Source organism: Jaculus jaculus, chromosome 5 (genome assembly GCF_020740685.1).
Source record: "Jaculus jaculus isolate mJacJac1 chromosome 5, mJacJac1.mat.Y.cur, whole genome shotgun sequence".
Classification (NCBI taxonomy): domain Eukaryota; kingdom Metazoa; phylum Chordata; class Mammalia; order Rodentia; family Dipodidae; genus Jaculus; species Jaculus jaculus.
This window is the reverse complement of record NC_059106.1, coordinates 171,011,646-171,039,309: the sequence shown is the minus strand read 5'-3', so window position 1 is coordinate 171,039,309 and position 27,664 is coordinate 171,011,646. Positions and strand designations below refer to the sequence as shown.

The following is a 27,664-nucleotide window of genomic DNA, read 5'->3' as shown; positions in this document are numbered from 1 at the left end:
TATGCCCAGTCCTTGCGCACACCTGTGAAGGCCACTGCCATCTGGGCAGCCACTCTGCACTGTGCTTTATCTGTAGCCTGCCTCCCTACCTCATTTCCAAGGTACAGCGGTGAATGGAGCTGGGTGCATTATGGAGATCTCTGCTGGGAGTGGGCCTTAAGAACAGGAAGCTGACCCCCCACCCCACCCCTGTGAGTAGCAGCAAGTGTAAACAGGACCCTCAAGTTTTCTGGAATATGCTCTGATGCAGTATATGTCTCACTATATTGTTGATGGTTTGGTGTACAAGTGAGGACCCTGCGGCTAAGTTAGTCCTCTAGGCCAGAGGATAATTCCAAGGACAGCAGAGCATTGCAGGCTAGCAGCCGAAGTCCTAAAGCAAGCATGCAGAGGGGGATTTGTGAAGTCACACTCGGAATGTTATGGAAATTAGATCCAGAACAAATCTCAGCATTGCCAATTCTCAGTGTAATTATAAGTGTTAATATTGAAAATACAGCTTACCTGCCTATGCCTTTTCCCTTTGAATCCAGAAAATAAACGGTGATTTTTAAATAAGCTGGAGTTTAATTAGAATCTGCATAGAGAGAAGACGAGGCAGCCTTGCATGCACATCGTTACTGTGCCTCGACCTCAAAGGACAGAGGCTGCTGTGAAGGCTGGATGTTCTTATCCCGCTGCACTGGACGCTGGGCTGGTGCTTTCCTTGTTGTTTCCTGTCATGCTTCAGGAATGCAGAGCTTTCTATATGGCTGTTGCATAGAGGAACAGGAGAAAATTCCTGTAGGTGAGTGTGCGTCTGTGCATGAGCCCAGGTGCACACATGTGTGCTGGACTGGTGGGTCAGTACGCGTGTGAAAAGCAACACTGAGGCAGGAAGTGAGCCTGGTGCCCTGTGACAGAGCTGGCCCTTCTGTAACAGGTCTGCCCTCACTTAAGGTCACCTCCACTCAAGGCCAGCAGTACGAGGAGCATGTGGGAAGTTGGTTGGGCAGGCCTGCAGGCAGGGGCGCATGTCAAGTGTTGCAGTCACTTCTTGCTGGACAGACACCTGACCAGAAGCAGCTAATGGGAGGAAAGAGTTTATTTTAAGCTTACAGTTTCCAGGAGAAGCTTCATCATGATGGAAGGAACCGGCTTACTTCATCATACATCCACGGCAGAGAGACAACAGCCAGAGCTCAAGTTGGCTGTGAACACGTAGAGCTATACTGCATCCCGTGGTCTGCCACTGGTGACTTACTTCCTCTAGCAGGGCCCCACCTCCCAAAGATTCTACTGGATGTGGACTAAGTAGGAAACTTAATCACAGATACCTGAGACTATGGGGACATTACATTCAACTACAGCAGCAGGAGAACTTAGTACCTCCTTGGGAGATAGACCCATGTCCTTACCCAATACTTCATCTGGCCCAAAGTCTAGCTCTCTGGATAACTTTAACTACTTCTATTGGCCTGGCTACAGCGTGCGTGTGCGCGCTCGCTCTCTTTCTCTCTCTCTCTCTCTCTCTCTCTCTCTCTCTCTCTCTCTCTGTGTGTGTGTGTGTGTGTGTGTGTGTGTGTGTGTGTGTCCTTCAGCAGCTGGGAACCACCCAGAGACAGGGTAGCCATGCTGAAAGCTCTCATTCTCTCAGGAGACAGGGTGGACGTCCTCAGTTGCCACCAGCCTCCTGTGAGCGTGGAGCCCTGCCAAATCAGACCGTGTTCCTCAGTCACGCCTGATTCTTCTCTTTTTCACTGTTTTCATTTATTTTCTTATGAGAGTGTGTGTGTGTGTGCACACACACGTGGTCCAAGGCCCCCACTGCTGCAAAAGAGCTCCAGATGTCATATTTCACTTTATGCGTCTGGCATTGTGCGCACTGGAGAATTAGACCTAGCCATTAAGCTTTGTGAGCAAGTGCCTTTAACCACTGAACCATCTCTCCAGCCCCTGATTGTTCTCTTGAAGAACATTTGTGTCTCTTGTTTTCTTGTCTGGCAGCTTCATCCTTCTTTCCTGTCATTGTCCTCCAGAGCCCCACTGAGGTTGATGTCAAGGGAGAATGTGGCCGTAAGGGTCGGGCACCTGGAAGTTTCACTGTGGGCCTTACAAATTGTATAATTGCTTGTGTCTTGATTTTTGAGGAAGCCAGGGAGACCCAGCACAAAAGAGCAGCTGGTGCTAGAGAGGTGGATTAGCAGTGAAGGTGCTTACCTGCAAAGCCATATGACCCAGGTTCGATTCCCCAAAACCTGTGTGGGCCAGATGCATAAGGTGGTGCATGCGTCTGGAGTTCATTTGCAGTGGCTGGAGGCCCTGTTGTGCCCATTCTCTCTCTCCCTCTCTATCTCTTTCTCTCTCAAATAAATAAAAATAATTTTTAAAGGAGCTATTGGTGCAAAGTACCAATAACCAGGAAGAGTCAGAGAGATACAGAATATCACAGAATGCAGACATTCTGTCTGAGGCAGCAGACAGAATGGCATATTCTCACACTGAGAGTCAGAGGTGTTTATGGAGTGCTTGGGTCAGTGTCTTTCATCCAAGCCAGAATGAACCTGGGTTGTACCTCTCTAACATCACAGGTACTCTAACATCACAGGTACCGCATGTGCCTGGTGCTGACAGCGAGTGGGAAACTGCAGGGAAATTGGTCGAGATGACTCAGGGGCTTCATGGCAGCTGTGACTCAAGATGACTACATCCGCTGAAACTGAACCCCTCCAGCCAGGACAAGGTGCACCAGAAGGGCTCAGGCAGACAGGCGCAGGTGGGCCATGGTGAGACATGTGGGCATGAGCCCATGGTCTTGTGCTATTGCTGCCTAGGTTAGCACTTTATTAAGGTTTCCTGGAGGGCCCAGCCCTTGCCAGGGCCACTTTCTGACCACCCTGAAGTGCCTCTCCAGGAATAACCCACTAGCGGCTAAGCACTGTCCATGACATCAGCATGTGACTAAACCCACCAGTGACTTGCTTTATGTCTGTGTATGATTCAGCATAACACACTTTTTTTATTTTTATTTTTTTGGCCTTTCAAGGTAGGGTGTTACTCTAGTCCAGACTGACCAGGAATTAACTATGTAGTCTCAGTGGGGCCTTGAACTCAGAGCGATCCTCCTACCTCTGCCTTCTGAGTGCTGGGATTAAGGGCATGGGCCACCACACCTGGTAACACTTTGCTTTTAGTGAACTAGAATCACATTTTGGAGTGTTGCAGCTGTTTTGTGTATTCGTTTCTTTCCTTACCAGATGTCTGTAACCTGCATGGGTCACCCTGGGTTGCTGTCTCTGCTGCTGCCCTCTGTAATTGTTACTTTCTTGTTGCTGGGACAAAATGCTGCTTAAGGAAGGAAAGGGGTTTAACTAGGCTTACAGTGCCAGAGAGTAGAGCCCATCATCGTAGGGAGAGCGCAGCAGGAGCAGGAAGCCAGCTTCACATTGTCACATTAGCAGGGAGGAAGTAGAGCCGACTGCAGCCGTTCAGCCAGCTCTCTCTTTTCCATCTAGTCCAGGACCTGAGCCCATAGAGTGGTGTAACACCACTTAGGCAGATCCTCCTGCCTCAAGTAACCTAATATAGAAAATTCCTCACAGACATGACCAGAGATTTGTTTCTATCAAGTTAACAATCAGAGATTAACCATCATGGGTTCTTTCCTTCCTATTCCACGAACCACTCTCAGCAACATTTAGTGGAATGAATACCATGCGTGGCTGTGCTAATCTGAATTTTCCCCCTTTTCAGTGCTTTGAAAAATGTGCTTGCTAAACACTATGCACAAACCTTATTTGTGGCACCATCTGCCACCTCTTCCTCAGTGTGCACTGACTCGCCTGAGATTAATTAAGCAGCAGGTTTTGTGGGTGGTTTCCTAGAAAAAAGGTACCTTGATGAAAATATTATCAATTGAATATTTTTGAAATCCTTAGTGATATTAATTTAGAAGATAATATTGAAAGTAAAATACAGTTCATGAGGTGAGGAGTTTTCTGGCACACTTGATTAACCTGTTGAGTCTCAGAGAGTTTCCTTCCTATGATGTTTATACATTAGTAATTGTTCTAAATAAACAATCAATTCATGTGTTGTTTTCTTTTGTTACAGATGTAAAGGCATCCTAGACTTTTTAGCTCATTGTTTGTTTCATAGTAAAAGCTACACAGTCTCTACTTTAGAACCTGCTGGTTTTTAAATTTATGGTTTATAGCTATTTAAAATAAATCATGTCAGGTTTAATTCCAGCACTCAGGAGGCAGAGGTAGGAGGATCACCATGAGTTTGAGGCCACCCTGAGACTACATAGTTAATTCCAGGTCAGCCTGGGCCAGAGTGAGACCCTACCTCAAAAAAACAAAAAATAAAAATAAAGGTAAATCAACAAACGTTGTAAAGAACATGTGCATAGTTTCTCAGGAACCATGCCGGGCATGGTGGCACACGCCTTTACTCCCAGCTCTAGGAAGGCAGAGGTAGAAGGATTGCTGTGAGTTTGAGACTACCCTGAGACTACATAGTGAATTCCAGGTCAACCTGGGCTAGTGCAAGACCCCACCTCGTACAACTGAAAAGAAAAAACAAGCTGGGCGTGGTGGTGCACGCCTTTAATCTCAGCACTCGGGAGGCAGAGGTAGGAGAATCACTGTGAGTTCAAGGCCACCCTGAGACTACAGAGTTAATTCCAGGTCAGCCTGGACCAGAGTGAGACCCTACCTCGAAAAACCAAAAAAAAAGAAAAAACAAGGTGGGTGTGGTGGTGCCCACCTTTGATCCCAGCACTTGGGAGGCAGAGGCAGGAGGATTGCCGTGAGTTCAAGGCCACCCTGAGACTACATAGTGAATTTCAGGTCATCCTGGGCTAGAGTAAAACCCTACCTCGAAAAACCAAAAAGAAAACAAACAACACATCCTCTTTACCAAGCCTGGTATCTGAATAAGTTCTGCTTTTTAAAAAAAACATTTTTTTAATTTACTTATTTGAGACACACAGAGAGAGAGAATGGCACACCAGGGCCTCTAGCCACTGTGAACACATGTGTCATCATGTGCATCTGGCTTATGTGAGTCCTGGGGAATTGAACCTAAGTCCTTTGGCTTTGCAGGCAAGAGCCTTAGTCACTAAGCCACCCTTCTAGCCCAAGTTCTGCTTTTTAGGCTGGGCTTTTCAGTCCACCACTCAATCTGGGAACCATGAACCACAGCACAGTGTTTCAGGTACTGGGCTGCTATGTCCAGCCTGGAATGCTCTTTTCACTGACCAGAGGTGCTGGGTTACTTGAAACTCTTCTTGTGCACTGGCCAGCTTGACCAGTCTCACAAAAGCAGCAAGGACAGAAAAGTATCTGAGACCCCAGTAGCCGAGTTAGAGGACGCAGGTCTGAGCTCCTCCGATGCCAAGGCAAAAGGTCTTCATACATGGTGCCTCCCAGCTTTAGCCTGCCTCTTCCTGTCCAAGGAGGGATCTTGAAAACCGAGGCAATTATTTTGAATATTGCTATCAAATAAAGCTTTTAATTGCCCATTCCTGGAATTTTCTTCCTTGTGGGATTTTTGATCAGGCTTTAATTTTTGTTTGTAGTTCAGGCCAGATGAGGTTCTTTTCAAGATTTAAGAATGGTGGCCATGTAAAATGCCACAAAACTCTTGCCTTCCTCCCTCGCTTTGTCTTTAACCTTTGGTGTGAGGGTTGGCATTTGTAGACCCTGAAAGCACTGGCTTCTGCTCCGCAGGAGACTTGTACCTCTTGTTCTTACCACACAGGTCCCCACCCGCCACCATGTGCTGCACGATTATTTTCTACTGTGAGACATTTTCCGTGTCCTTTTCAAAATGTAAGAGCAGGACAAAGTGAACCGCGCAGGCCAGGTGACCTGCACCAGAGCTGGGCTGTCCTGTCCTCATGACTTACCATCTCAGCATTTGCCCTTCCAATCCCAGACATCTGAGGGAAGCCAGTTTTCTAAGTATATGAACTATTGACTAATTTTATAAAGAAATTAAGTTAACCAGCCAAATTTTGTGCCCTCTACCCATTTTTGAATTAAACTTTACTTTGCAGTAATACAGATCCTATGTATTAGGAGAACTCATGCATACAAGGATCTTTGTCTTCATTTCTCAAGGGTAAATGCCCTTGGTGCATTTGCTGAATCAAATGGTGGTTGCTTTTTGTTTTGTTTTTCTGAGGTAGGGTCTCACTCTAGCTCAGGCTGACCTGGAATTCACTATGGAGTCTCAGGGTGGTGTCGAACTCATGGTGATCCTCCTACCTCTGCCTCCCGCGTGCCGGGATTAAAGGCATTGAAGGTGTGCACCTCCACGCCTGGTGGCGGTTGCTGTTTTAGTTATCCTTCCTTCCTTTTGCGTGTGTGATATGCATGTGTGCTTTGTGGGTGTGCATACACAGATGTGCTTGCGGAGGCCAGACGTTGATATTAAGTGTCTTCCTTAATTGCTCCCCATCTTACTATTTGAGCTAGCATCTCTCACTAAACCTGGAGCTCACTGTTTAAGTCAGAGTAGCTAGCCAGCAAGCACTACAGGCCTCCCTGTCTCTATCTCCTTATTCCTAGGCCTGTACCTGGTGCAGGAGGTCTGAACTCAGGTCTCCATGCTTCTTGAGCAAGCAGTCTTTACCCAGTGAGCCATTTCCCCATCCTGCATGTTCACTTCTTAAGACACTGCAGACTGCTTTACACTCCTAGCTCTCTCCATTCATTTCCATCTCCTGCCTCTTAAATGTTCAGCAGCATGCAGGAGGCCTAGTTTCTTCTATCTCACCAGTTCCCCCAGCATCTTGGTTGCCCCTGGCTTTGGCTGCACCAGTGTTCTGTGGTCTTAGGCCGCATTTGCTTCCTGACTAGAGAGGCTGGACATCGTTTCATGGGCTTACTTCCTGTCCTTCTGACTTTTCAGAGAAACGTCTCTTCCTGCCCTTTGCTCATTTTCCAGTTGGATGTTTGAGTTTTGTATTCTGCTGCTGGATGTGTGTTTGGCGATGTTTCTCTGGCTTGTGCCCGTTTCACAGGATCAGAGAGCCGGTCAGTAAGGTCACGCACTGGTTTCTCTCCTACACTGGGCTTGTGCTGTCAGGTCTGAATATCCCTCCCGCTCAGGACCCCGAGGACTTGCTTCTCAGGTTGTTCTGCAAGCTTCGTGGTTCTGTGGTTTGCATTTAAGTCCCCAGTCCAGTTCAAGGTGGGCTTTGGATGCAGTGTGGGGTGTGCCCAGATTCTGCATGTGGTGTCCATCCCTCAGCTCCTGTGCCATGTTGAAAGCTGCCCTCCTGCCACTGGTCACTTGCACTGCTGTCCAGGTGGCTGGGCACATCTGCGGGGTCTGCTCTGGGCCTCTGTGCTTTGCTGTCTGTGCCTTGCCGACCCTGCACTGGCTATAGCTCTATTTAGAGGGCTGGGACCACTAGGCAGTCCTCCCCTTTGCTCATCCATGTGATGGAAGCATCTTTCCAAGAACACTCCACATCTCTGTCATCCCTATGCTGGCATCTGCCAAGCATCTCTTCACTGTTTGAGATCTCCCTAGTTCTCCATATAATGGCTATTATTTTTTATTAGAATCTGTTCGTATTATGTCGTGGGACTTGAGACCTTACTCAAGCCTTCTGCTTAAACTGACTCTCCCATACTGCCCATTCTGCCAGAGTAAGTGGGGTGGGGTGCTGTCTTACTATGGGAAGGAGTAAGTATAGCTCCCCTGAGTCTCTGCTGCCCCCCTCCCACCTAAGACTGCCTCTCACCGCCCCTTCCACAGCCGCCAGTGACAGAGCAGGATGGCTGTCGCTGCCAGGTAGGCGAGAGCACTTCTCTTGCACGTTCCAGGATTCTGTGGCAGTGTGGGTGGCCATAGCCTGGTGAGAAAAAAGTTAGGGCTCCCCCCTTGGCCTTGTTTCACTCCACCCCATCAGGGACTCTGGGATCCTTGTCAGAGCCAATGTGGGTGGGGTGGGGCCAGACTCTCCTGTGAGTTTTGCTGGATAAAGGAATCTCATCTGTGAGTTTTCCTCTCTCGAGAAATAGCTGCTTTTGTTGGGACTGGTTTTCTTATTTGGTTGATTAGTTTGGGTTTTTCTATCTGTACTCATTGGTTTGCGGTTTCCAATACCTACTCCAAATCAGGATACTGAGGCATAAGGAAATCTCAGTGATGCCCAGGGACACTCTTGGGTCCCGGGGCCTAGCAGCTCTGTTTTGTCCTCTCCCCTCCTAGCTGTCTTGTTTTTGCTTCATTTTATTGGTCAATGCTGAAGTCGGGAGCCTACCACTGTACTTTACAGAGCAAGAGGGAAAAGTAGCTCTTCTCTGTGGTCTGAGCCATTCCCTCCCCCAACCCCCACTGTTTTTATCTCCTTCAGCAAACAGAAACAGAGGCCCTGGGCAGGTTTCTGCTTCTCCGGGTTCCTGCTCTTTGCTGTCTCCTGACCTGACCTGGTAGAGGTTTGGTTGACCGATCAACCCCATCCCTGTTTCCTGAGCTGAGCCCCTCCCCCAGCCTCATTGAAGCCCCCCCCCCCCCCACGCGCTCCCAAGCTGGCTGCTGCACCTGATTGCCCACTAGCGACCTCCTCTTAGTCACATTCTATGAAAACTTCCGCCGTGGGGCACTGTGACACACAGATGCAGAGGTGTATGGGGAGCACAGCACTGCATCATGCGTCTCCAGAAGCGAGCCTCCAGCCGGGGCTCATGCACCCCTCTACTTTGTGCCCCATCACACTGAGTGAGTTTGAAGTAAATCTCAGGTATCATTTCACCTGACAGTATTTGAGCATCTATCATTAGAAGGTAACTTCCATTTCCACACCTCAAACCATTAACAGCAGTTCCTCAATGTGATCCGCTGTCCAGGCAGCATCTCCACGTGAGCTTTTCCCTACCATATTCTGGCTGATTCACCTTTGGTCCTTACGGTCTGCGGCACATATCCTGGAGTACTTACTGTAAACTAATGCTGCTTTTAAGTCTCTGGAAAAGTTTCTTAAGTAAAAGATTGCTCTTAGAAACTCCTATAACTTTTAGCAGTGCATCGGCCAGTAAAAAAAAAAAAAAAAAAAAAAAAAAAAAAAGAGATTAAAAGTTACTAATGGGGGTGGGGGCAGCTGGCGGGATGGCTTAACAGCTAAGATGTTTGCCTGCAGAGCCAAAGGACCCAGGTTTGATTCCCCAGGACCCACATTAGCCAGATGCACAAGGGGGCGCACGTGTCTGGAGTTCGTTTGCAGTGGCTGGAGGCCCTGGCGCGCCCATTCTTCCTCTCTCTTACTCTTCCCCTCTCTTTTTATCTGTCAAATAGGGCTGGAGAGATGGCTTAGCAGTTAAGCGCTTGCCTGTGAAGCCTAAGGACCCCGGTTTGAGGCTCGGTTCCCCAGGTCCCACATTAGCCAGATGCACAAGGGGGCGCACGCGTCTGGAGTTCGTTTGCAGAGGCTGGAAGCCCTGGCGTGCCCATTCTCTCTATCTGTCTTTCTCTCTGTGTCTGTTGCTCTCAAATAAATAAATAAAAATTTAAAAAAAAAGTTATCTGTCAAATAAATAAAAATAAAATATAAATTTTTTAAGTTACTAATTGGGCTGGAGAGATGGCTTAGCTGTTAAAGTACTTGCCTGTGAAGCCCAAGGACCCAGGTTTGATTCCTGGTATCTGCGTAAGCCAGATGTGCAAGGCGACACATGTATCTGGAGTTGGTTTACAGTGGCTAGAGGCCCTGGTGCACCCATTCTCTTTCTCTATCTGCCTCTTTTTCTCTCTCAAATAAATAAATAAATAATAGTTTTTAAAGTTACAAACAACTTATTGTTCTGAAATGTATATGTAGTTTACATATATGATGTATAAGATTTATACATATCTTAGCACATTTGATTACCATTTTCCTAAAAGCAATGAATTTACCTTTTTGTTACTTACAATACAAATTTTACTCATAAAGCAATATTGCCTTCAAAATTTGTAAGCCTTTTTTTCTTTAATTGTAATTTGATGGGATTTTTTTAAATTATTGATTGGTAGAATAATCTTGCAAAATATACCAGAAATGTTTGGGAAGAAGAACCTTAAATTTGTTAATAGTTGGGTAATTAGAACAGTTGCTCTTTAATCTTTTCTGTGGTTTTCCTGCTACTGAAATGGTCAGTTGTGTGTGGTTAAGGAATTGGGCTGAATCTGAACAATGACATGTATCTCAGCCCCTCTGTGAGATGCTCATATGACACGGAAGAGGGCGATGGAATGCTTGGGCCTTGTTAAGTCTCTTGCTTTGTAACCTCAGCCACAGGTTTACTAGACGAGGACAGAGGTCAGGTGGCAAATGGCGTGAGTCCCGTGGGCTCTGTGGTTGGCCATGATGTGCTTTTTTGGACAACATGTTCTGTGCAGGAGTCCCTCCACTCTGTCCCTGATTTGGAACCCTTCATAATTTTGAACTCCCTGAAGTTCAGTATGAGGTTCCTGGACACTGGCTCTAGGTCCCCTTGCTGTGACTCCTTCCCTGCCTTCTACCATCCTTCCACACAGGCATCTGAGTTGGGAGTCCTTTGGTGTCCCAGGATATGCTAGAGAGAGATGAAAGGCCTGGGAATGTCCTGTCACAAATGGCAGACCCAATGCTATTGTCTTATGATTTTAACTTTAAAATTTTTATTAGATTTTATTTTTATTTATGAGAGAAAGAGGGAAATAAAGAAGGGAGAGAGAAAGAATGGGGGTGCCAGGGCCTCTAGCCACTGCAAACAAACTCCAGATGGATGCACTACCTTGTACATCTATCTGGCTTACATGGGTTCTGGGAAATCAAACCTGGGTCCTTTGGCTTTGCAGGCAAGTGCCTTAACTGCTGAGCTATCTATCTCTCCAGCCATGATTTTAATTTTTAGTTTATAGTGATGTTGTGATCCTTCCACAGAGCAGACAAGACCTCATTTTATCCATGACCACACACTAAACATTGTTTTCTTACTGTCTTTCAGACAGAAACAGTCTCCGCCAGTCAAGAAACCCTCAAAAGTATTTTACTATGGATATAGAAGATGAAGAGAATATGAGTAAGATCTAGGCCTATCACATAGTATCAAGTAGTTAATTTCCCATTACAGTTTTAGTGTTTTTATAAATTTGATTAGTGAGACCAGTTTGATGTTTTCTATGATATGGGCTGTTGGTAGTCATATGTTTTTATGTGATAGGTATCAATATATACTATGGACATTTTCTGTACAGCCATTTGTCTGGATTTTCATTTCTCATTATTCTCACAGTGCCATCACTTTTATTCCAGAAATAGGCCTCTAGATGCCTGTCTCATAAAACTATGTGGTCATGTTCACAGCATGGTTTGTATAATAAAGCTCTGACTTTCACCTGTGCAAACTCAAGAAAACCTTTGTGATCAACTCAGATGCCCAGTCACAGGGATGACCGACAAACCGTTCCCTTCACAGCCACTGCTCCTGCCTCAGAGGGAAGGAGGTCCGTGCAATCCTTAGTCTCTGAAGACTGAAGTGAGATGGTGCTGGTGTGCACTGGGGCTCTTTCTGCTCTGTACTGCAGATTCCCTGGGGTTCTGGAGACAGGGCCTGAGCACACCGTTTCTTCCCTCCGCATTGCTCTCTGTGAACCAGCACTCACTCCTGTCGCCCCCCTCAGTCTGAGAGGAGCAGGTCTAAGTGAGGTCCACAGGCACCCATGTCTGGGGAGCACACGGCAGGGAAGTTGTCTGCAAGACAGCCCCTTCCCAGCTGACACTCCCTGTCCATCTCCAAGGAAGAGTGCTCAGCTCTGGGTGTGTTTTACCTGGATGGTAAGGGCCCGCCTCAGCGTCCCTGCCGTGACTCATACGCAGCCCGGTGGCTGGGGCTGTGACTCTGCACTTGTTGGACACCCAAAACCACCAGCACCCTGAGTGCAGAGTCTGTGCCACACTGCTACCCTGGCATGTAGAGGCAGCATGGGGTTCTGTAGTGGGCTGTGCAGCAGACATTCTTGGCCTATGATGGGTGTAAACTGACATAAGGCAGCCACCCAGTGCCATTTGAGCCATGTATTGGCACAGTTGTGCCTCTGCCCATGTGCGCCATGCACTGGCTGTTTATATCCTCAGTTTTGCTCCTGAGATATCGTTAAAATTCAGCCACAGGTCTCTGCTGGGCAGTTCTACTCATTATCTCCCTGTTTTACCTCAGTCATTTAAAGGGAAAGCAAACTTACACTCCTCGTTTCAGAAGCCATCGCCAGCTCTATGCCGGCCCAGGAACCCCACAGGGGTAAGCATGCAGTTTTCTTCACAGCCACCTGCTGGGGACCATGGACTGCATCTCGGGCTGTGACTACCACACTGACCCCTGGGCAACTTTACCATGAGGAAGAATCTCCCAAATAATATTCCTGCAATGATAAACTGGTGGCTCTAGTGCAAAGCTTGGATGTGCCAGGCCTGTGTTTCCTGTCACTTCGAAAGCAGCAAACCTTTTGCCATGATAGACCTCCCATTCTGAAATGCAGCGGCACGGTATGCCGTTTGCAGAGAGAAAGCGATTGCATCCTGCAGGCCAAGTGTGCTCTGTCTGCAGCCTGAAGCACATGTGAGCAGCACCTTTGCTTCTGAAGTGTGTGAGGATTGTCAGAACTCGTGTGGACTGGGATAGAAAGTGGATCTCTCATGATCTAAAGACGATTTGTCAGCCAAGTTCTCACGATTGCTGTGTCTGAAAGGAAGGCATTTGTTTGATTGTTGGGGTCACTGATGTTTGGCTAAATGCATGTCAAAGTACAGTAATGATGATTTGAGTTTCTATGCTGGTAATTCTGTTTATCAATGAAACTGAACTGTGAGCAGTGTCTGGTATGTGATGTTCTTCCTCCCTTCACTAATCTCTCTCTCTCTCTCTCCCGTCTTTGCTCTACCTTTTTAACCTTTTATTCCCTGAGTACCGAAAGGAGTAACCTACCGGTCTTTTGCTGGAGGATGTTATAAATGAAAATTTAGTGCCCATTCCGTCAGCTTTGTCAGCTGGGAGAAGTGGTGTGTGTGTCCGGAGTGTTCTGGGGGAGGTGTCTGTTGAAAGACCCCTCACACATCCCAGCTTGTCTGTAGGTCATCTCCACTGTCCCCACTGAATGACAATGGTCCTGGGCATCTGTGATCATTAGCTCCAGGGATGGGCAACAATGACCAGGACTTTGTAACGCTAGCCATTCCTGCAGACTGCACTGAGGAACATTTTCAGTTTGCAGGTTGCTTAGCATAAAAAGAATCAGTGTGTACATGACACAGTAGAAGTAGACCTCACAGCCGCCATGCTTAGGAGCATTTTCATCAGTTAATGTTTATTTTAGAATTTTGGAAGCTGGTGGTAGAAGGTCTGTAAATATGCTCAATAAATACTTCAGTGCCCCCATGCAGTGGATACAATAGGACTGCAAATTGAGTGATTAAAAAAATATATGTATTTTTTAGAAAACTTAATAAAGGGAAGAGTGAACACTTTTTATTCCCCTCCTCTTTAAAAATAGTCTTTATTTTTGTTAGTTCTTTTTTTTTTTTTTTACAAACATTTACCACTGTGCCTGCCTTTTACTTTCCCTTTTAAGTTAAAATCATATAAAGTACCTTAAATGATATAGCAACCAAGTAATTCTGGAAAGTCACCAATTGATTATTGTTTAAAAGACAGGATTGCCAGGTATATTTATGAAGTTAGGGGTTTTTTTTTAGTTTGCTTGTAGCTACTGGATTTTTTTTTGTTTTGTTTTGGTTTTTGGTTTTTCAAGGTAGGATCTCACTCTGGTCCAGGCTGACCTGGAATTTACTATGTAGCCTCAGGGTGGCGATTCTCCTACCTCTGCCTCCCGAGTGCTGGGATTAAAGGTGTGTGCCACCACGCCCGGCATAGCTACAGTTTTAAATCTTGTGCTTATATATATTTTTCTAGCGTGAAATTTATTAAATATTCTGAAGTATATAGTACTCAAATATAATGAAAAGTTTCAGGTGGATAACAAAAATAAAGCCATAGTCTTTAGAAGTAAATTCTCTGAAGTTATACTGCTTTACTTATATAGGCAGTTTTCTGTGATTGATTCATAAACTAAAGCAAATATCCCATATATTGAATGGCTGTTTTAATCTGAAAAGCTAACTAACTTGTGAAGCCAGATTTTTTAACTGGCACTGCCTCTTCTGAGAAGTGTTGCAGTTTAACCCATAGTCACTGTGGGGGCACTGACCTTGGGAAGCAGGAACATGCTGAGACAACACTTGCATCTACACACTGTTGGATAATGCGGCCATGTCATAAGTGCCCAGTGAAAATGTAGATTTATTATCCAACGCTTTTATAAGCTTAAATGCAATATCTTCAAAAGATTTAGAATGCTTTTGGTAGCAAAAGTTATTTTAAAATTTTACCATTTAATGCAGAAGCAATTTATGAACTAACTAGAAGAGGCAATAGCAATTAGTCAGCAAAATCCCTGAGCACTTGTTTCAGCTGAAACCAATAGGTCTTTGGTCAGATGTCCCAAGTTCCTTACCTTTGCTTTGAGGAAGGAAATATATATACACACACACACATCACTTACCCAGCCACAAAGATATAAAGGAATCTATAAATTTTGCATTTACAAGATCCTGCAACGAAGGCGTTGTAAGTTACTCTTTCTGGGCACCACAGGTTCCAGCAGCACTGATGTTAAGGAAAACCACAATCTGGACAACATGCCCCCCAAGGATAGCAACGCACCTGGGCCTGGCGAGGGTACTCTGCTCTCCAACGGGGGCGGAGGTAGCACCGGCAGGAAGCGGCCCCTGGAGGAGGGCAGCAATGGCCACTCCAAGTACCGCCTGAAGAAGCGGAGGAGAATCCCGGGGCCCGTTCTGCCCAAGAACGCCCTGATGCAGCTGAACGAGATCAAGCCCGGCCTGCAGTACACGCTGCTGTCCCAGACGGGCCCCGTGCACGCGCCTCTGTTTGTCATGTCTGTGGAAGTGAACGGGCAGGTCTTTGAGGGCTCTGGCCCCACAAAGAAAAAGGCGAAACTCCATGCCGCAGAGAAGGCCTTGCGGTCTTTTGTCCAGTTTCCCAATGCCTCTGAGGCCCACCTGGCCATGGGGAGGACTCTGTCCGTAAACACGGACTTCACCTCAGACCAAGCCGACTTCCCTGACACGCTTTTCAATGGCTTCGAGACTACGGACAAGCTGGAGGCACCCTTCTATGTAGGCTCCAATGGGGAGGACTCCTTCAGCTCGAGCGGGGACCTCAGCCTGTCGGCATCCCCGGTGCCTGCCAGCCTCGCCCAGCCTCCTCTGCCTGTCCCCCCACCATTCCCTCCTCCGAGTGGGAAGAACCCGGTGATGATCCTGAACGAGCTGCGCCCCGGGCTGAAGTACGACTTCCTCTCCGAGAGCGGGGAGAGCCACGCCAAGCGGTTCGTCATGTCTGTGGTGGTGGACGGGCAGTTCTTTGAGGGTTCGGGGAGGAACAAGAAACTTGCCAAGGCCCGGGCTGCGCAGTCCGCCCTGGCAGCCGTCTTCAATTTGCACTTGGACCAAACACCATCTCGCCAGCCTGTTCTCAGCGAGGGTCTTCAGTTGCATTTGCCACAGGTGAGGAAAGGTGTGTGCTGTCAAGGGGATGGCTGCTGCACTTAAAACTGCTGTCAGCCGCCTTGTGTTTTCATTACTGCTCTTGACCCCTCGTCTCGCTGAACCCTGCGTGGGAGCTGCTACTGGTAAGTTCGACTTTGGAATTCAATTTCCTTGGTCACTGAGTAGCCCGCTTGGCCTTCCGTTGCTTATTGGGGCTGTGGTGATACAGGACAGCCACAGTTTTCACTTAGCCCTCCCCGCAAAGGGACCCTCGCCCCATGATGGCCTTTATCAGGATAGGCAGGCACCACAGATGCTGGGGTTTGCCCCTGCTCAGTGATGATCTCCTCAGGTCATTGCACGGGGGAGTCATGAGCAGACAGGAGCAGGCCTGCATCTGAACGTGTTGGGGGCAGGGCTGTGCTTCGAGGGGCGGGAGCCCAGCTGGCAGGGGCGGCAGAGTAAGAGCAGGGAGCCTGCCTCATGTGCTTCAGGATTGGCCAAGCGCTGGGAGTCTCTGACCACTTAATCCCCCATGTGCTGTCCTGCGGCCTTTTCCCGACTCCAGCTGGACATGGGCAGCCATTCATGTCTGTCCTCATCCCAATAAACTCATGATGAAGAAAGAAAAATTTCAGGGTGTCCCAGAGCGGGTCTGTGAGAGAGGAAGAAGGGAAAAGGACCCTCACTTCTCACCAAGTCACAGAGCACTGCGTCTTGCTTCTTTTGGGGAACTCCAGATTTTGCTGGTCTCCTGTAAAAATGGTTATTCTGTCTCCTGTGTTAACTCCATTTGTCCCGTGGTCTCCGATGTGCAGGCAGCACCTGCCGCAGTTGCCCAGAACAAGTGGGGGATGTGAGTGTAGGCAAGAAGGCTTGCATTCCCCTGGGACTCACATGGGGTGCTTTCCTGGGACCTGTGATACTCAAGTTGCCTTGCACACCTGAATTCTGAGGCGAGCAGACCTTGGTCTTAGTTTTAAAAGAAAGAAACTTGTTCTGTTTTGTCCAAAGCAGCCAACTACAACATCAGTCTAAAGTAAAGGATACACAGTGCTCTACTGATTTTTTTGTGAAGCAAGCCAGTTGCTTCCCCACTAGTCCCTTGTTAATATCCCTCCAAGGATGACCAGTTCATTTGTTATCTGACAGGTCAGAGGCCAGAGAACCAAGTGCCTTTTATTTGTTGGCTTACTGTTTGCTAAACCATTTCAGCCTGAGTTCAACATCCCATGTGATGTGGCTCATCCTCCTTTCAAGTTGACAGGTGGTCAGACCACTGAGCCCATTTCATATGCCGTGAATCCCAGGCACCCACTGGGCATATAGCAGACAGAAGTCCTGAGGGCACACGTCTCAGTCCTGCCTCCTGGAAGATCAATGCCTTAGTGTCATTGTGGAGAGGAAAGCGCTGTCTCTTGAGATCCAGCCATGGGGAAGGACATGGCTGGACAGGGCCTCTCAATACCTCCAAACACTGCTTTCCTCTGGGTTTTGAAGTACTGAGCATCAAGTTCTGGAGTCTAGAGCCATCAAGGTATGAGGGCAGTAGAGCTGTGTCCCCCCATCTCTGTTCAGTGGCTCCAGTAGCCCCATTCAGAGCCCTGGGTTAGTTCAGATGTGATTATTTGTCCCTTAAAAGGCTTAAAAGCCTCCCGTGATTGGTCTCAGAGGCTGCACTGGGGGACTTCCTTGACTTTAGACTCGGAACCCAGGTGTGCACCCTGGGACAAATGCATGGTGCACACCCTGCCGTTTTCCTGGAGTAATGCTTGGAGGGCTTGTGCCAAGCATGTCTGTCCTGAGGACTCTCGGCCAGGTATTCATGGGCATGGGGGGTGGTTATGGAATCAGGCAGGGTTAGTTAGCTACATCGTAATTCGTGCTCAGCTGCAGTGCGTTTCACACTGTGGCATGACCAGGCATCAGCTGTGAGGCGGAATCTTTGTGTGTCTGCAAGTCGCGTTGTAGCTGAGTGGTACTGCTGACACTGTGGCCTGGGCATGGCTCTTAGGGTCATGTTGCTTTTTGGTGTTGTGTCCACACCCAGATTTGGAGGGAGCTTGTTTCACCAGGACGAGGCCAAGAGCCTTTTTAGGAAGTAAGATTTAGCTGCCTTGAACCTGTGATGTCTGCACCTCTCCGTGCGTGCCCACACGGGCGCAGGCTCTCATTGGAGGGCTCTGCTGTCAATGGGTAGGCCTCCGGCCACGTGGAGCTGTGCCTGCCCCCAGGTGAAGTGAATGGGAACTTAGATCTCCTCGGGCTCACCACCTTCTCCTGCTGTGAAGGGCTTCTGTCCCTCTTACTCTGCTGCTCACGCTGGCACCTGTGTCTGCTCGTCTCGTGAGGGTGTGAGGACCCAGGCCGTGGGCGCCTAAGCATGTCCTGTCTTATGCACTAAACTCGGGGGCTCATTGGTGTCCACTTAAATATAGCGATAAGAGGAAAATATCCCACCAACTCCATCTTCTCCAGATGAATCATTCTTTACGAGTGACTCTTCTAGCCATGTTGGAAGTCTTATTAAGAGCCAAGCTGTGGACCACTGGCCATTTGTTTGTCGAGACAGGTATGAGGTGGGAAGGGCAAAGGTTGGCATTCACACCCTTCTCCAGCAGGCATCATTTCCCAAAATACTATGGGTTCATTATTTCCAAGACAAATATTAAACCACAGAAGTCAGTCTCTTCCCAAAATCTGACAAGCATGTTTGCTTCCAAGACACGCTGCCTTAGCACAGGAGTTCCCAGCGTCGTGATAACAGCGTCCCGTCAGCGCATTGCTTAGTGCTTCCTGATGCCATTCCACCAAGTGTGAATGCTTCCTGAGTTCTAGGTGGTGCCTGGCTGAGCCAGTGAGCTGAGGCAGTGTGCACCTGCCTTTGAAGATGAGGTTCTGTGCCAGCCAGGGTTCCTCTGCTCAGCCATGCTTTCAAGCTGGCCCTTTCTCCCACAGGCCGCTTCTAACTTCTGGCCTTGAAACCCTTGAACTGACAGCCTCAGGCTGGGAGAAGAGTAAAATGGAGCACCTTTCCTGCCTCTGAAGTCCCGCCACTAAGGGACGATCAGCCAAAGGAAGTGCAATGGCCTCTAATGTGGGGCAGAGCAACAGGGGCGGCCGGGCACAGTCAGGCGGCCTGGGTAACACTGGCACCTCTCTGTGCCCTGTTCTTATGTGAGGGCACGGCTATGTGTGTGAGGTCTGTGGACCTCATGCTCCATCTACACCAGTCCCTGTGTTTCATGCTAAGGTCTCCAGCCAGAGCCTGATACAATCCTGGGTGTCTGTGTTTCCAGAGAGTATTTTGAAGGAAATGTGTGCATGTGTATATACAGAGAGATATGCACATGAACACAGTCCACATACACTGTGCATTCCTGTGCAGATACTCGTTGGCCACGTGTTCCTGTGTGCTTTTCTAGAGTACAAGGGTCTGTAAGAATCTGTGTGTGTGACAGCGCATGGCTGCCTCCACCACACTGGTCCTGAACTTGATCTCCTTTCCCCCAGGTGTTAGCAGATGCAGTCTCACGCCTGGTCCTGGGTAAGTTCAGTGACCTGACGGACAACTTCTCCTCCCCTCACGCACGCAGGAAAGTGCTGGCTGGAGTGGTGATGACCACAGGTAACCATCGTGGCACTTTGTTTCGCCTGTCTTCTTTGTGGTTTGACAAGCCTGAAATGCTCCCAGCCTAAAGAAAACCACTTTGTCTTCTTTCTGTCTTTGTATATCTGCCCTATGCAAGCGCAGGAGGCGCCCTGGGGCCTGAAATGTAGCTCAGTGGGTGGAACACGTGCCCAGCATCCAGGAAGCCCTGTGTTCAACCCTCGTCCCCTCCCCCCAAACCCATAACAGACAAAACCATTTTCCTCATAAATGTCCCATGTTTTCACCCGTCTTTTCCTTTGAAAGAAGCATAATGTATTAACATTTTGTTCCGCTTGTTTTCCTTTTGACTTCAGTCTGCTCTGGAAATGGCACCTTCCTGACTTGGTTCTGTTGAAGCTTAGACCTCTCTGCTTTTGTCAGCTAGTGTCACTGATGCCAGACAGGGGTGGCTTCTGTGGGAGACATCTAGCAAGAGAAGACAATCCGTAGGGAGTTAGTAAAGCTCGCTTCCTCTGTCTGTGAGGACATATGCAGAGGGCATTAAGGAAGGGTGGGAGAGCTACCTGAGTGGGAGCCGCAGTCCATTAGGCTGTGGGCCCAGGTACAATGTGAAGGGAAAACGGAAAAAGCCGTCTCTCTACTTTCTGGCCACTACCGTATGAGCTAGCTGCTACCATGTCCACCTCCTCACAAAGGACTGAAGCTTTGAGTCATAATAAATAATACCTCCTTTAAGATTGTTTTCTTGGACTGGAGAAACGGATCAGTGGTTAAAGAGCTTGCTTGCAAAGCCTGAAGGCCCGGGTTTTATTCCCCAGTACCACATAAGACCAGATTCCCAAAGTTTGCATATGTGTGGAATTCATTTGCTGTGGCAGGAGGTCCTGGGCCCATATTCTCTCTGTGCCTCTTTCTCTCTGTCTCTCAGAGACAGAGAAGACACACACACACACACACACACACACACACAGAGAGAGAGAGAGAGAGAGAGAGAGAGAGAGAGAGAGGCAAATAGAGAGAATAGGTGTGTCAGGGCCTCTAGCCACTGCAGACAAACTCCAGACACATGCACCACCATGTGCATCTGGCTTACTTGAGCACCTGGTTTATGTGAGCACTAGGGATTCGAACCTAGGACCCAAGGCTTCATAGGCAAGTGCCGTAATTGCTAAGCTCTCTCTCCAGCCCTGGATAATTCTCCCCGCCTCCCTTTTTGAGGTAGTATCTCACTCTAGCCCATGCTGACCTGAAATTCGCTATGGAATCTCAGGGTGGCCTCGAACTCACGGCGCTCCTCCTACCTCTGCCTCCCGAGTGCTGCGATTAAAGGCGGACACCACCACGCCCAGCTCTAAATAATTTTTTTTAAAAAGATGATTTTCTCAGGAATGTATTACATCAATGAAATGTCTAACACAGAAGATTGATTGGTGCCAAGGAAGTGAGGCTGTTGCTGGGACTTCCTGCCCATGTGGTTCAAAAACTTGTGGAAATGGTTGGGGAAAAAGAGTTTAGAAGAGTTGGGAGATGTGGGCTGTAGGATGCTATTAACTCAGCCTACCAGATGAGCTTAGAGGACAGCATCGGTAAGAATGTAGACAGATATGGCGTTTCAGGTGGGGACAAGGCTCTCTTTGGAATTGAACTTGAATTGCCATTCATGTTACATTATGGCAAAGAACTTATCTACATTTTACCCATGAGTTTGTGGGAAAGCTGAGGTAAAGGAGACAAGTGAATCTGATCAGAATTACAAGGCAGCCCAGCATTCAGGCTGTGGTCTGGTTATTGCTGGCTGCTTCCAGCCAGGTTTACATTGAGAATCAGGAGGAACAAGCAGAATAGGAAGGTTTGAAAAACTTGTAGTTTGTCCAGAAGAAGGACACATGGAAGTCAGAGCAAAGAAAAGTGTGGCTATTGAAGAGATGAGAACCATTAAAAAGAAGCCAGGTATGTTGCATTGGGGGGCAGTAGGAAAGATGGTTTGAAGGCATCACAGGACATGGTCAGGAACACCTTCTCCCTCTAATGCAAAATCAGGATATACAAGTTTTCACTCCTTTGAAAGACTGCTGTGAGAAGAAAGCCCCAGAGTTTCCCCAAGTTTAACTACATAGGCACTCAGAGGCTGCTACAGCCATGGTCCAGTAGTGCCCATCCCAGCTACTATTCATGGGGAAAAAGAGCTTGTCATTGTTTATGTAGTGCTTTTTTGGTTTTTCAAGGTAGGGTCTCTAACCCAGGCTGACCTGGAAGTCACTATGTAGTCTCAAGGTGGCCTCAAACTCATGGTGATCCTCCTACCTCTGCCTCCCTGAATGCTGGGATTAAAGGCGTGCGCCACCACGCCCAATGTCTAGTGCAGTGCTAGTTTTGAGCATGCGAGATGGAAAATTTCATAGGGTCATAGAGGCTTCCATTCACCTTTCACAGGAAGGCTCTGTGTGGTAGGCTTGTGAAGATGGTTCCTAAGCTATAGTAGAGAGGTGCCAGGACGTTGGAGATGACAGAAATATGGAGTATCTTCCAGGGAAAGCCAAAGGCAAGCGGAGGCAGCTCGGTAGACAGGCCATGAGGGCTGAAGTAGAAAGGCGAGGGCAGTGCTCCCAAACCCGCTGGAGCTTAGATCACAAAGTACGTTCCCCAATGGTCAGATGGAGAGCTGTAAGATTTAAGGTTTGCCCTGCTGGGTTTTGGTCTTGTATTGGTGTCATACCTGCCTGTGGCCCCTATTCCTCCCTTTTGAAGTGGGAGTTTTTACTGCCATTGTATATTGGGGTATGCACATTGTGTTTTGATTCTTAAAGGGCCTCACAGCCTTACCTTGAACTTTTAAGCAAAAAAGTTTTTTTTTTTTATAAGTACATAATTTTACTTTATTTTTATTTGTATATTTGAGAGAGAGAGAAAGAGGCAGAGAGAGGGAGAGAGAGGATGGGCGCACCAGGGCCTCCAGCCTTTGCAAATAAACTTCAGACACATGTATCCCTTTGTGCATCTGGCTAACGTGGGTCCTGGGGAATTGAACCTGGGACCTTTGGCTTTTCAGGGAAACACCTTAACCGCTAAGCCATCTCTCTAGCAAAAAAAAACAAAAACAAAAAACAACATTCTTTTACAAGAAAGAACGAGAGGGATGAAGAGAACTGGTGCACCAGGGCCTCCAGACACTGCAGTTGAACTTCATATGCATGTGCCACCTTATACGCATGTGTCACCTTGTGTGTCTGGCTTACACGGGACCCGGGGAGTCAAGCATGGTTTCTTAGGCTTCACAGGCAAGCACCTTAACTGCTAAGCCACCTAGCCCCTAAACAAAAACTTTTCATTGATAATGTTCATGCTTGTACACAATGTATTTTCATCATAAGCCCCTCCTATTGCCCTCTTTTGTCCCCTCTTTTCTGTACCTCTCCCACTGAACCACTTTTTTCCAACTGGTCCCTCTTCTGCTTTGATACGGGGTTTACAAAAAGAGAGAATTGGTGTACCAGGCCTCCAGCCACTGCAGTCAAACTCCAGATGCATTCACCACGCTGTGCACATGTGCAGCCTTGCACGCTTGTGTCACCGTGTGCTTCTGGCTTATGTGGGACCTGGAGAGTTGACCTTGGGTCCTCAGACTTTGCAGGCAAGTGCCTTAACTGCTAAGCCATCTCTGCAGCCATGATACAGATTTTTTTTTTTTTGCCTTCCTCCCCCATCCATGACGGAATGTTGATGGACCCAATTTTCTGCAGCTCTTGTGCAGATAATGATAGCAGCTGTAAGGTTGCGAGTGAAATGCGGAAGTGTTAGAACTATGAAGATTATGTGGACTCACACAGGTGAGGCAAGCACAAGGTCGCACGTGCGCACTAGGTGGCGCAAGCATCTGGAGCTCAGTGGCAGTGGCTAAGGCAGTGGCACGCCGATTCTCCCTCTGTCTTGCTTTTGTTCTCGCTGTCTTTAAAAAGAAAGATTACGCAAACTCTTGCAGGTGGACTAAGTGCATTGTTTAATTGTTTTTATTGATTTGTTTGTTTTATTTATTTGCAAGCAGAATGGGATATTAGAATAGGCACACCAGGGCCTCCAACTACTGCAAACAGACTCCAGACACATGATCCACTTTGTGCATCTGGCTTTATGTGGGTGCTGGGGGAATCAAACTTGGGTAGCTGGGCTTTGCAGGCAAACACCTTAACCACAGAGCCATCTCTCAGACCCCCCAATGTATTTTTTGAGGCAAGCCCAATGGACTGGCCTTTCTTATGAGAGAGAGTGGGGGGAGAGAATTGTCACGCCGGGCCCTCCAGCCACTGTAATCAAACTCGAGACGTGTGCATCACCTTTATGTGCGTGTGCAGCCTTGCACACGTGTCACCTTGTGTGTCTGGCCTACCCGGGACCTGGGGAGTTGAACATGGGCCCTTAAGCTTTGCAGGCAAGCACCTCAACCACTAAGCCATCTCTCTAGCCCCCTAAGTGTATTTTTGATTAAAAAGTGAACATTTACCCTTTGGAGACCAAGAGTAAAATGTTGTTTGAATTATGTTTGGGTGTCAGGTTGATGAGGGGTGAACTTGGGATGGTTATTTTTGTCAAGTTGATTGGACTGAGAAATGCTAAGGAAATGAGTGAAACACACTTTTAGGTATATCTTGGAAGGCATTGCCAGAGTGGATTAAAAAAGGGAAGACCAGCCTGAATGTGGATAGCACCATCTCATAGCTGGAATGAAAGGAGAAAGAGGAGAAGGTCCTTGAATGCAGGCCTGTCTCTGCTTCCTGGCCACTACAGGTCAAGTTATTCTGCTCCATCTCATCTTTCTTGCCAAACGGACTGAAACTTCTGAGATTATGAGCAAAATGATTCCACTTTTATGTTGTTCTCTCAAGTATTCAAGGCCCATCACCTGTAGCAGCCTTTTGGATCCCTATGTGACCATTTGCTCATAGCCAAAATGTGTGTCTGAAACCAGTACCATGGTGCACTGGGCATGGGGGTGCTGGGCTGTCACCGAGTGACCTCTGGGCAGGCTGTTGAACCCTGTGAGCTGCAGTTTTCTTATCTTCAACATAGAAACAGTAGTATACTCCAGCGAGGACGTGCAGTGAGGATAACTTGCTGACATCCCACAAGTGAAGCCCTTACCGAGGGCTTGAAGTCCCCTCATAAGTGATTGTGAGCTGCTCTGAGGCCACACTCAGCCCCCCCCCCACTCCTTCCAGTGCTGGGGGCAGAGCCCATGGTTCAACACACATTAGGCATGTGCTCGACACTGATCCACATCCTGTCTACATTCAGGTGTTCATTTCATGCCTGGATCAAGCGGTCTGCCTCATAAGACCGCTACCTCAATGCTTCATCTCTGGAAGGTCACCCTGCTGACAGTTTCACTCCCAAAGTGGTTCAGTGTGCAAGGTTACTAATGAGAATGGAGGGCTGGAGAAGTGGCTCAGCAGTTCAGTGTGCTTGCTTGCAAAACCTATGAGCCTGAGTTCATTTCCCTAGTACCCACATAAAGCCAGATGCACAAAGTGGCCTATGTGTTTGGAACTTAATTGCAGTGGCAAGATGCCTTGGGGTACTCATATTCTCTCTCTCTCTCACTTGCTCACAAATAAATTTTTTAAAATAATTTTTGTCATTTTTATTTCTTTATTTGAGAGTGACAGAGAGAGAGGGAGAGAAAGAGACAGATAGAAAGGGAATGGGCACACCAGGACTTCCAGCCACTGCAAACCAACTCCAGACGCGTGCACCCCCTTATGCATCTGGCTAACGTGGGTCCTGGGGAATCGAGCCTCGAACCGGGGTCCTTAGGCTTCACAGGCAAGCGCTTAACCACTAAGCCATCTCTCCAGCCCTCACAAATAAATTTTAAAATTGGTTTTAAAAGAAAGAAAATGGGGCTGGAGAGATGGCTTAGTGGTTAAGGCACTTACTGGTAAAGCCAAAGGACCCAAGTTCACTTCCCCAATGCCCATATAAAGCTAGATGCACAAGGTGGTACATGCATCTGGAGTTCATTTGCCATGGCTAGAGGCTCTGGTGCACCCATTCTTTCTCTATCTGCCTCTTTCTCTATCTCTCACGTAAATAAATAAAATATTTTTTAAAAGAAAAAAAAACAATGTTGTGCCAGGCATGGTGGCGCATGATTCTAATCCCAGCACTCAGGAGGCAGAGGTAGAAGGAGCACTGTGAGTTCAAGGTCACCCTGAGACTACATAGTGAATTCCATATCAGCCTGAACTAGAGACCTTACCTCAAAAAAAAAGGGCGGGAGGGAAGAGAATTACCATGGTTTGTTGTTTGTAAGTATAGAAGTTGTCAATAAAAAATATATTTAAAAAAAAAAAAGAAAGTGTAAAAAGCTGATGCTGATTTTCTTCTTAGTGCTCTGATCTGGAGGCTGTTGTTTAGTGCTTTTAAAATTTTTTTTTTTTTTTTTTTTTTTGGTTTTTTGAGGTAGGGTCTCACTCTGGTCCAGGCTGACCTGGAATTAACTCTGTAGTCTCAGGGTGGCCTTGAACTCATGGCAATCCTCCTACCTCTGCCTCCCGAGTACTGGGATTAAAGGCGTGTGCCACCACGCCCAGCTAAAATTTTTTTAATTTTTATTTATTTGAGAGCAACAAACAGACAGAGAGAAAGAGAGAGAATATGGGTACACCAGGGCCTCCAGCCACTGCAGATGAACCCCAGATACAAGCGCCACCTTGTGCATCTGGCTTACATGGCTCCTGGGGAATCGAGCCTTGAACCAGGGTCCTTAGGCTTCACAGGCAAACACTTAACCACTAAGCCATCTTTCCAGCCCCCTCTTTAGTGCATTTGTATTTGACCTCAGAGACTAATTCCAAACAGTGCCTTCACATAGTTCTCCTTGCCAGTATTTAGACGTGAGTGTCAAGAAAGACCCCTACATCCTAGTGGAAATGATTGCATGAAATTTAGGGTATTTACTACAGGGTGAGGGGTGTTGACTCCTGGAAGCGGTTCAGGGAGAGGCTGTGTAGTTTCCTGGGCAGGAGTCAGTAGGAAGTCATGCGAAGACAAGCTAAAATGTTCATCTGACCTTGGAGTTGCTGAGAGCGCATGTGAGACAGGCCACCATCGCCCTGAGTCACCAAAGTCACTGTCCTGTCTTTCAGGCACAGACGTCAAAGATGCCAAGGTGATAAGTGTTTCAACAGGGACCAAATGTATTAACGGTGAATACATGAGTGACCGTGGCCTTGCCCTGAATGACTGCCATGCAGAGATAATCTCCCGAAGGTCCCTGCTCCGGTTTCTGTACACACAGCTAGAGCTTCACTTGAAGTAAGTTCGGGAGTAAACAAATAAAGGAAGCTGTTTTAGAAGTGCCTGCTACCAAAAAGCACTGTGTGCCTTTAAGCACCGAGAAGGCCAATGCTGTGACTGTATGAGGAACGCTGAGGCTGGGCCCTGCTCTCTGACTGTCTGATTCTTGCTGGGTACTGCGTCTCCCATTATGCTCAGTTATGAGCTATAGTGCACTAACTCATACACACACACACCTGTGTATAGACATATAGACAGACATGGCCATAAACACCAAAACTGGATTTAAGATTATGTAGTTTGGTTTCATGTAGTGTGGTTATAAACCTGAGCCTTCCTAAACTGCCTGTTAAAGATGACCATTTCCATTCAAACCACTGTGCCTGGTCAAAGCCAGCCCTGTGCCTGATACTTTTCTTGGCAGTATGATTTCTCCCCTGTGGCCTTTCTGTCTTGAAGTTATGCCTGAGAGAAATGACCACTTACTGTTGACAATATGTCTACCACTGAGTAACCTGAACTATGTGTTACCATGAACATATATAACAGTGATTCCAGTTCAAACCAGGCATGGTGGAACATACCTATAATCCCAATGCTGAGGAAGCTGAGGTAGGAGGATCCCAAATTTGAGTCCAGCCTGCTCTACATAGCATGACCCTGTTTTAAATGTATGTGTATATATGTATGTATGTGTATGTATATGTATGTATGTGTGTGTGTGTGTGTGTGTGTGTGTGTGTGTGTATATGTGTGTATATATATATATATATATATATATATATATATATATATATATATATATATATATATATATAATGGTTCAAGCTCACCTCTCCCCCACTAAAAGCACTGGCCTGTAAAAATCTCTAGGCATAGTTGACCATGTTCTGACTATATGCAGCTTTAATTGTCATTCTCACAACTTCTTCCCTTGCAGTAACAAAGAAGATCAGAGAAGGTCCATCTTTCAGAAGTCAGAACGGGGTGGGTTCCGGCTGAAGGAGACCGTGCAGTTCCATCTGTATATCAGCACCTCGCCCTGTGGAGATGCCAGAATATTCTCTCCCCATGAGCCAATACTGGAGGGTATGAGGCTAGAATGTCAGCAGCTGATAGTCCTTAGGAAAATATATCATGATACAGTGGCAGGACACACTCACACCAGTATC

General features: G+C 47.4%; 1 protein-coding gene across 6 annotated transcripts in view; it reads left to right on the top strand.

Moving 5' to 3' along the window:
• The window catches only part of Adarb1 (adenosine deaminase RNA specific B1), a 135,605-nt gene that overhangs the window by 85,963 nt on the left and 21,978 nt on the right, over window positions 1-27,664 (top strand). For 5 of the 6 annotated variants that reach the window (XM_045148824.1, XM_045148825.1, XM_045148828.1 and 2 more), the window contains exons 3-7: window positions 10,968-11,042; window positions 14,670-15,604; window positions 19,100-19,214; window positions 26,342-26,510; window positions 27,433-27,581. In XM_045148824.1, the coding sequence (XP_045004759.1) occupies window positions 11,015-11,042; window positions 14,670-15,604; window positions 19,100-19,214; window positions 26,342-26,510; window positions 27,433-27,581 (1,396 nt within the window). In that variant the 5' untranslated portion in view covers window positions 10,968-11,014. Of the gene's footprint in view, window positions 1-10,967; window positions 11,043-14,622; window positions 15,605-19,099; window positions 19,215-26,341; window positions 26,511-27,432; window positions 27,582-27,664 lie in introns of those variants that run through there. The other variant, XM_045148826.1, reaches the window with a different exon arrangement.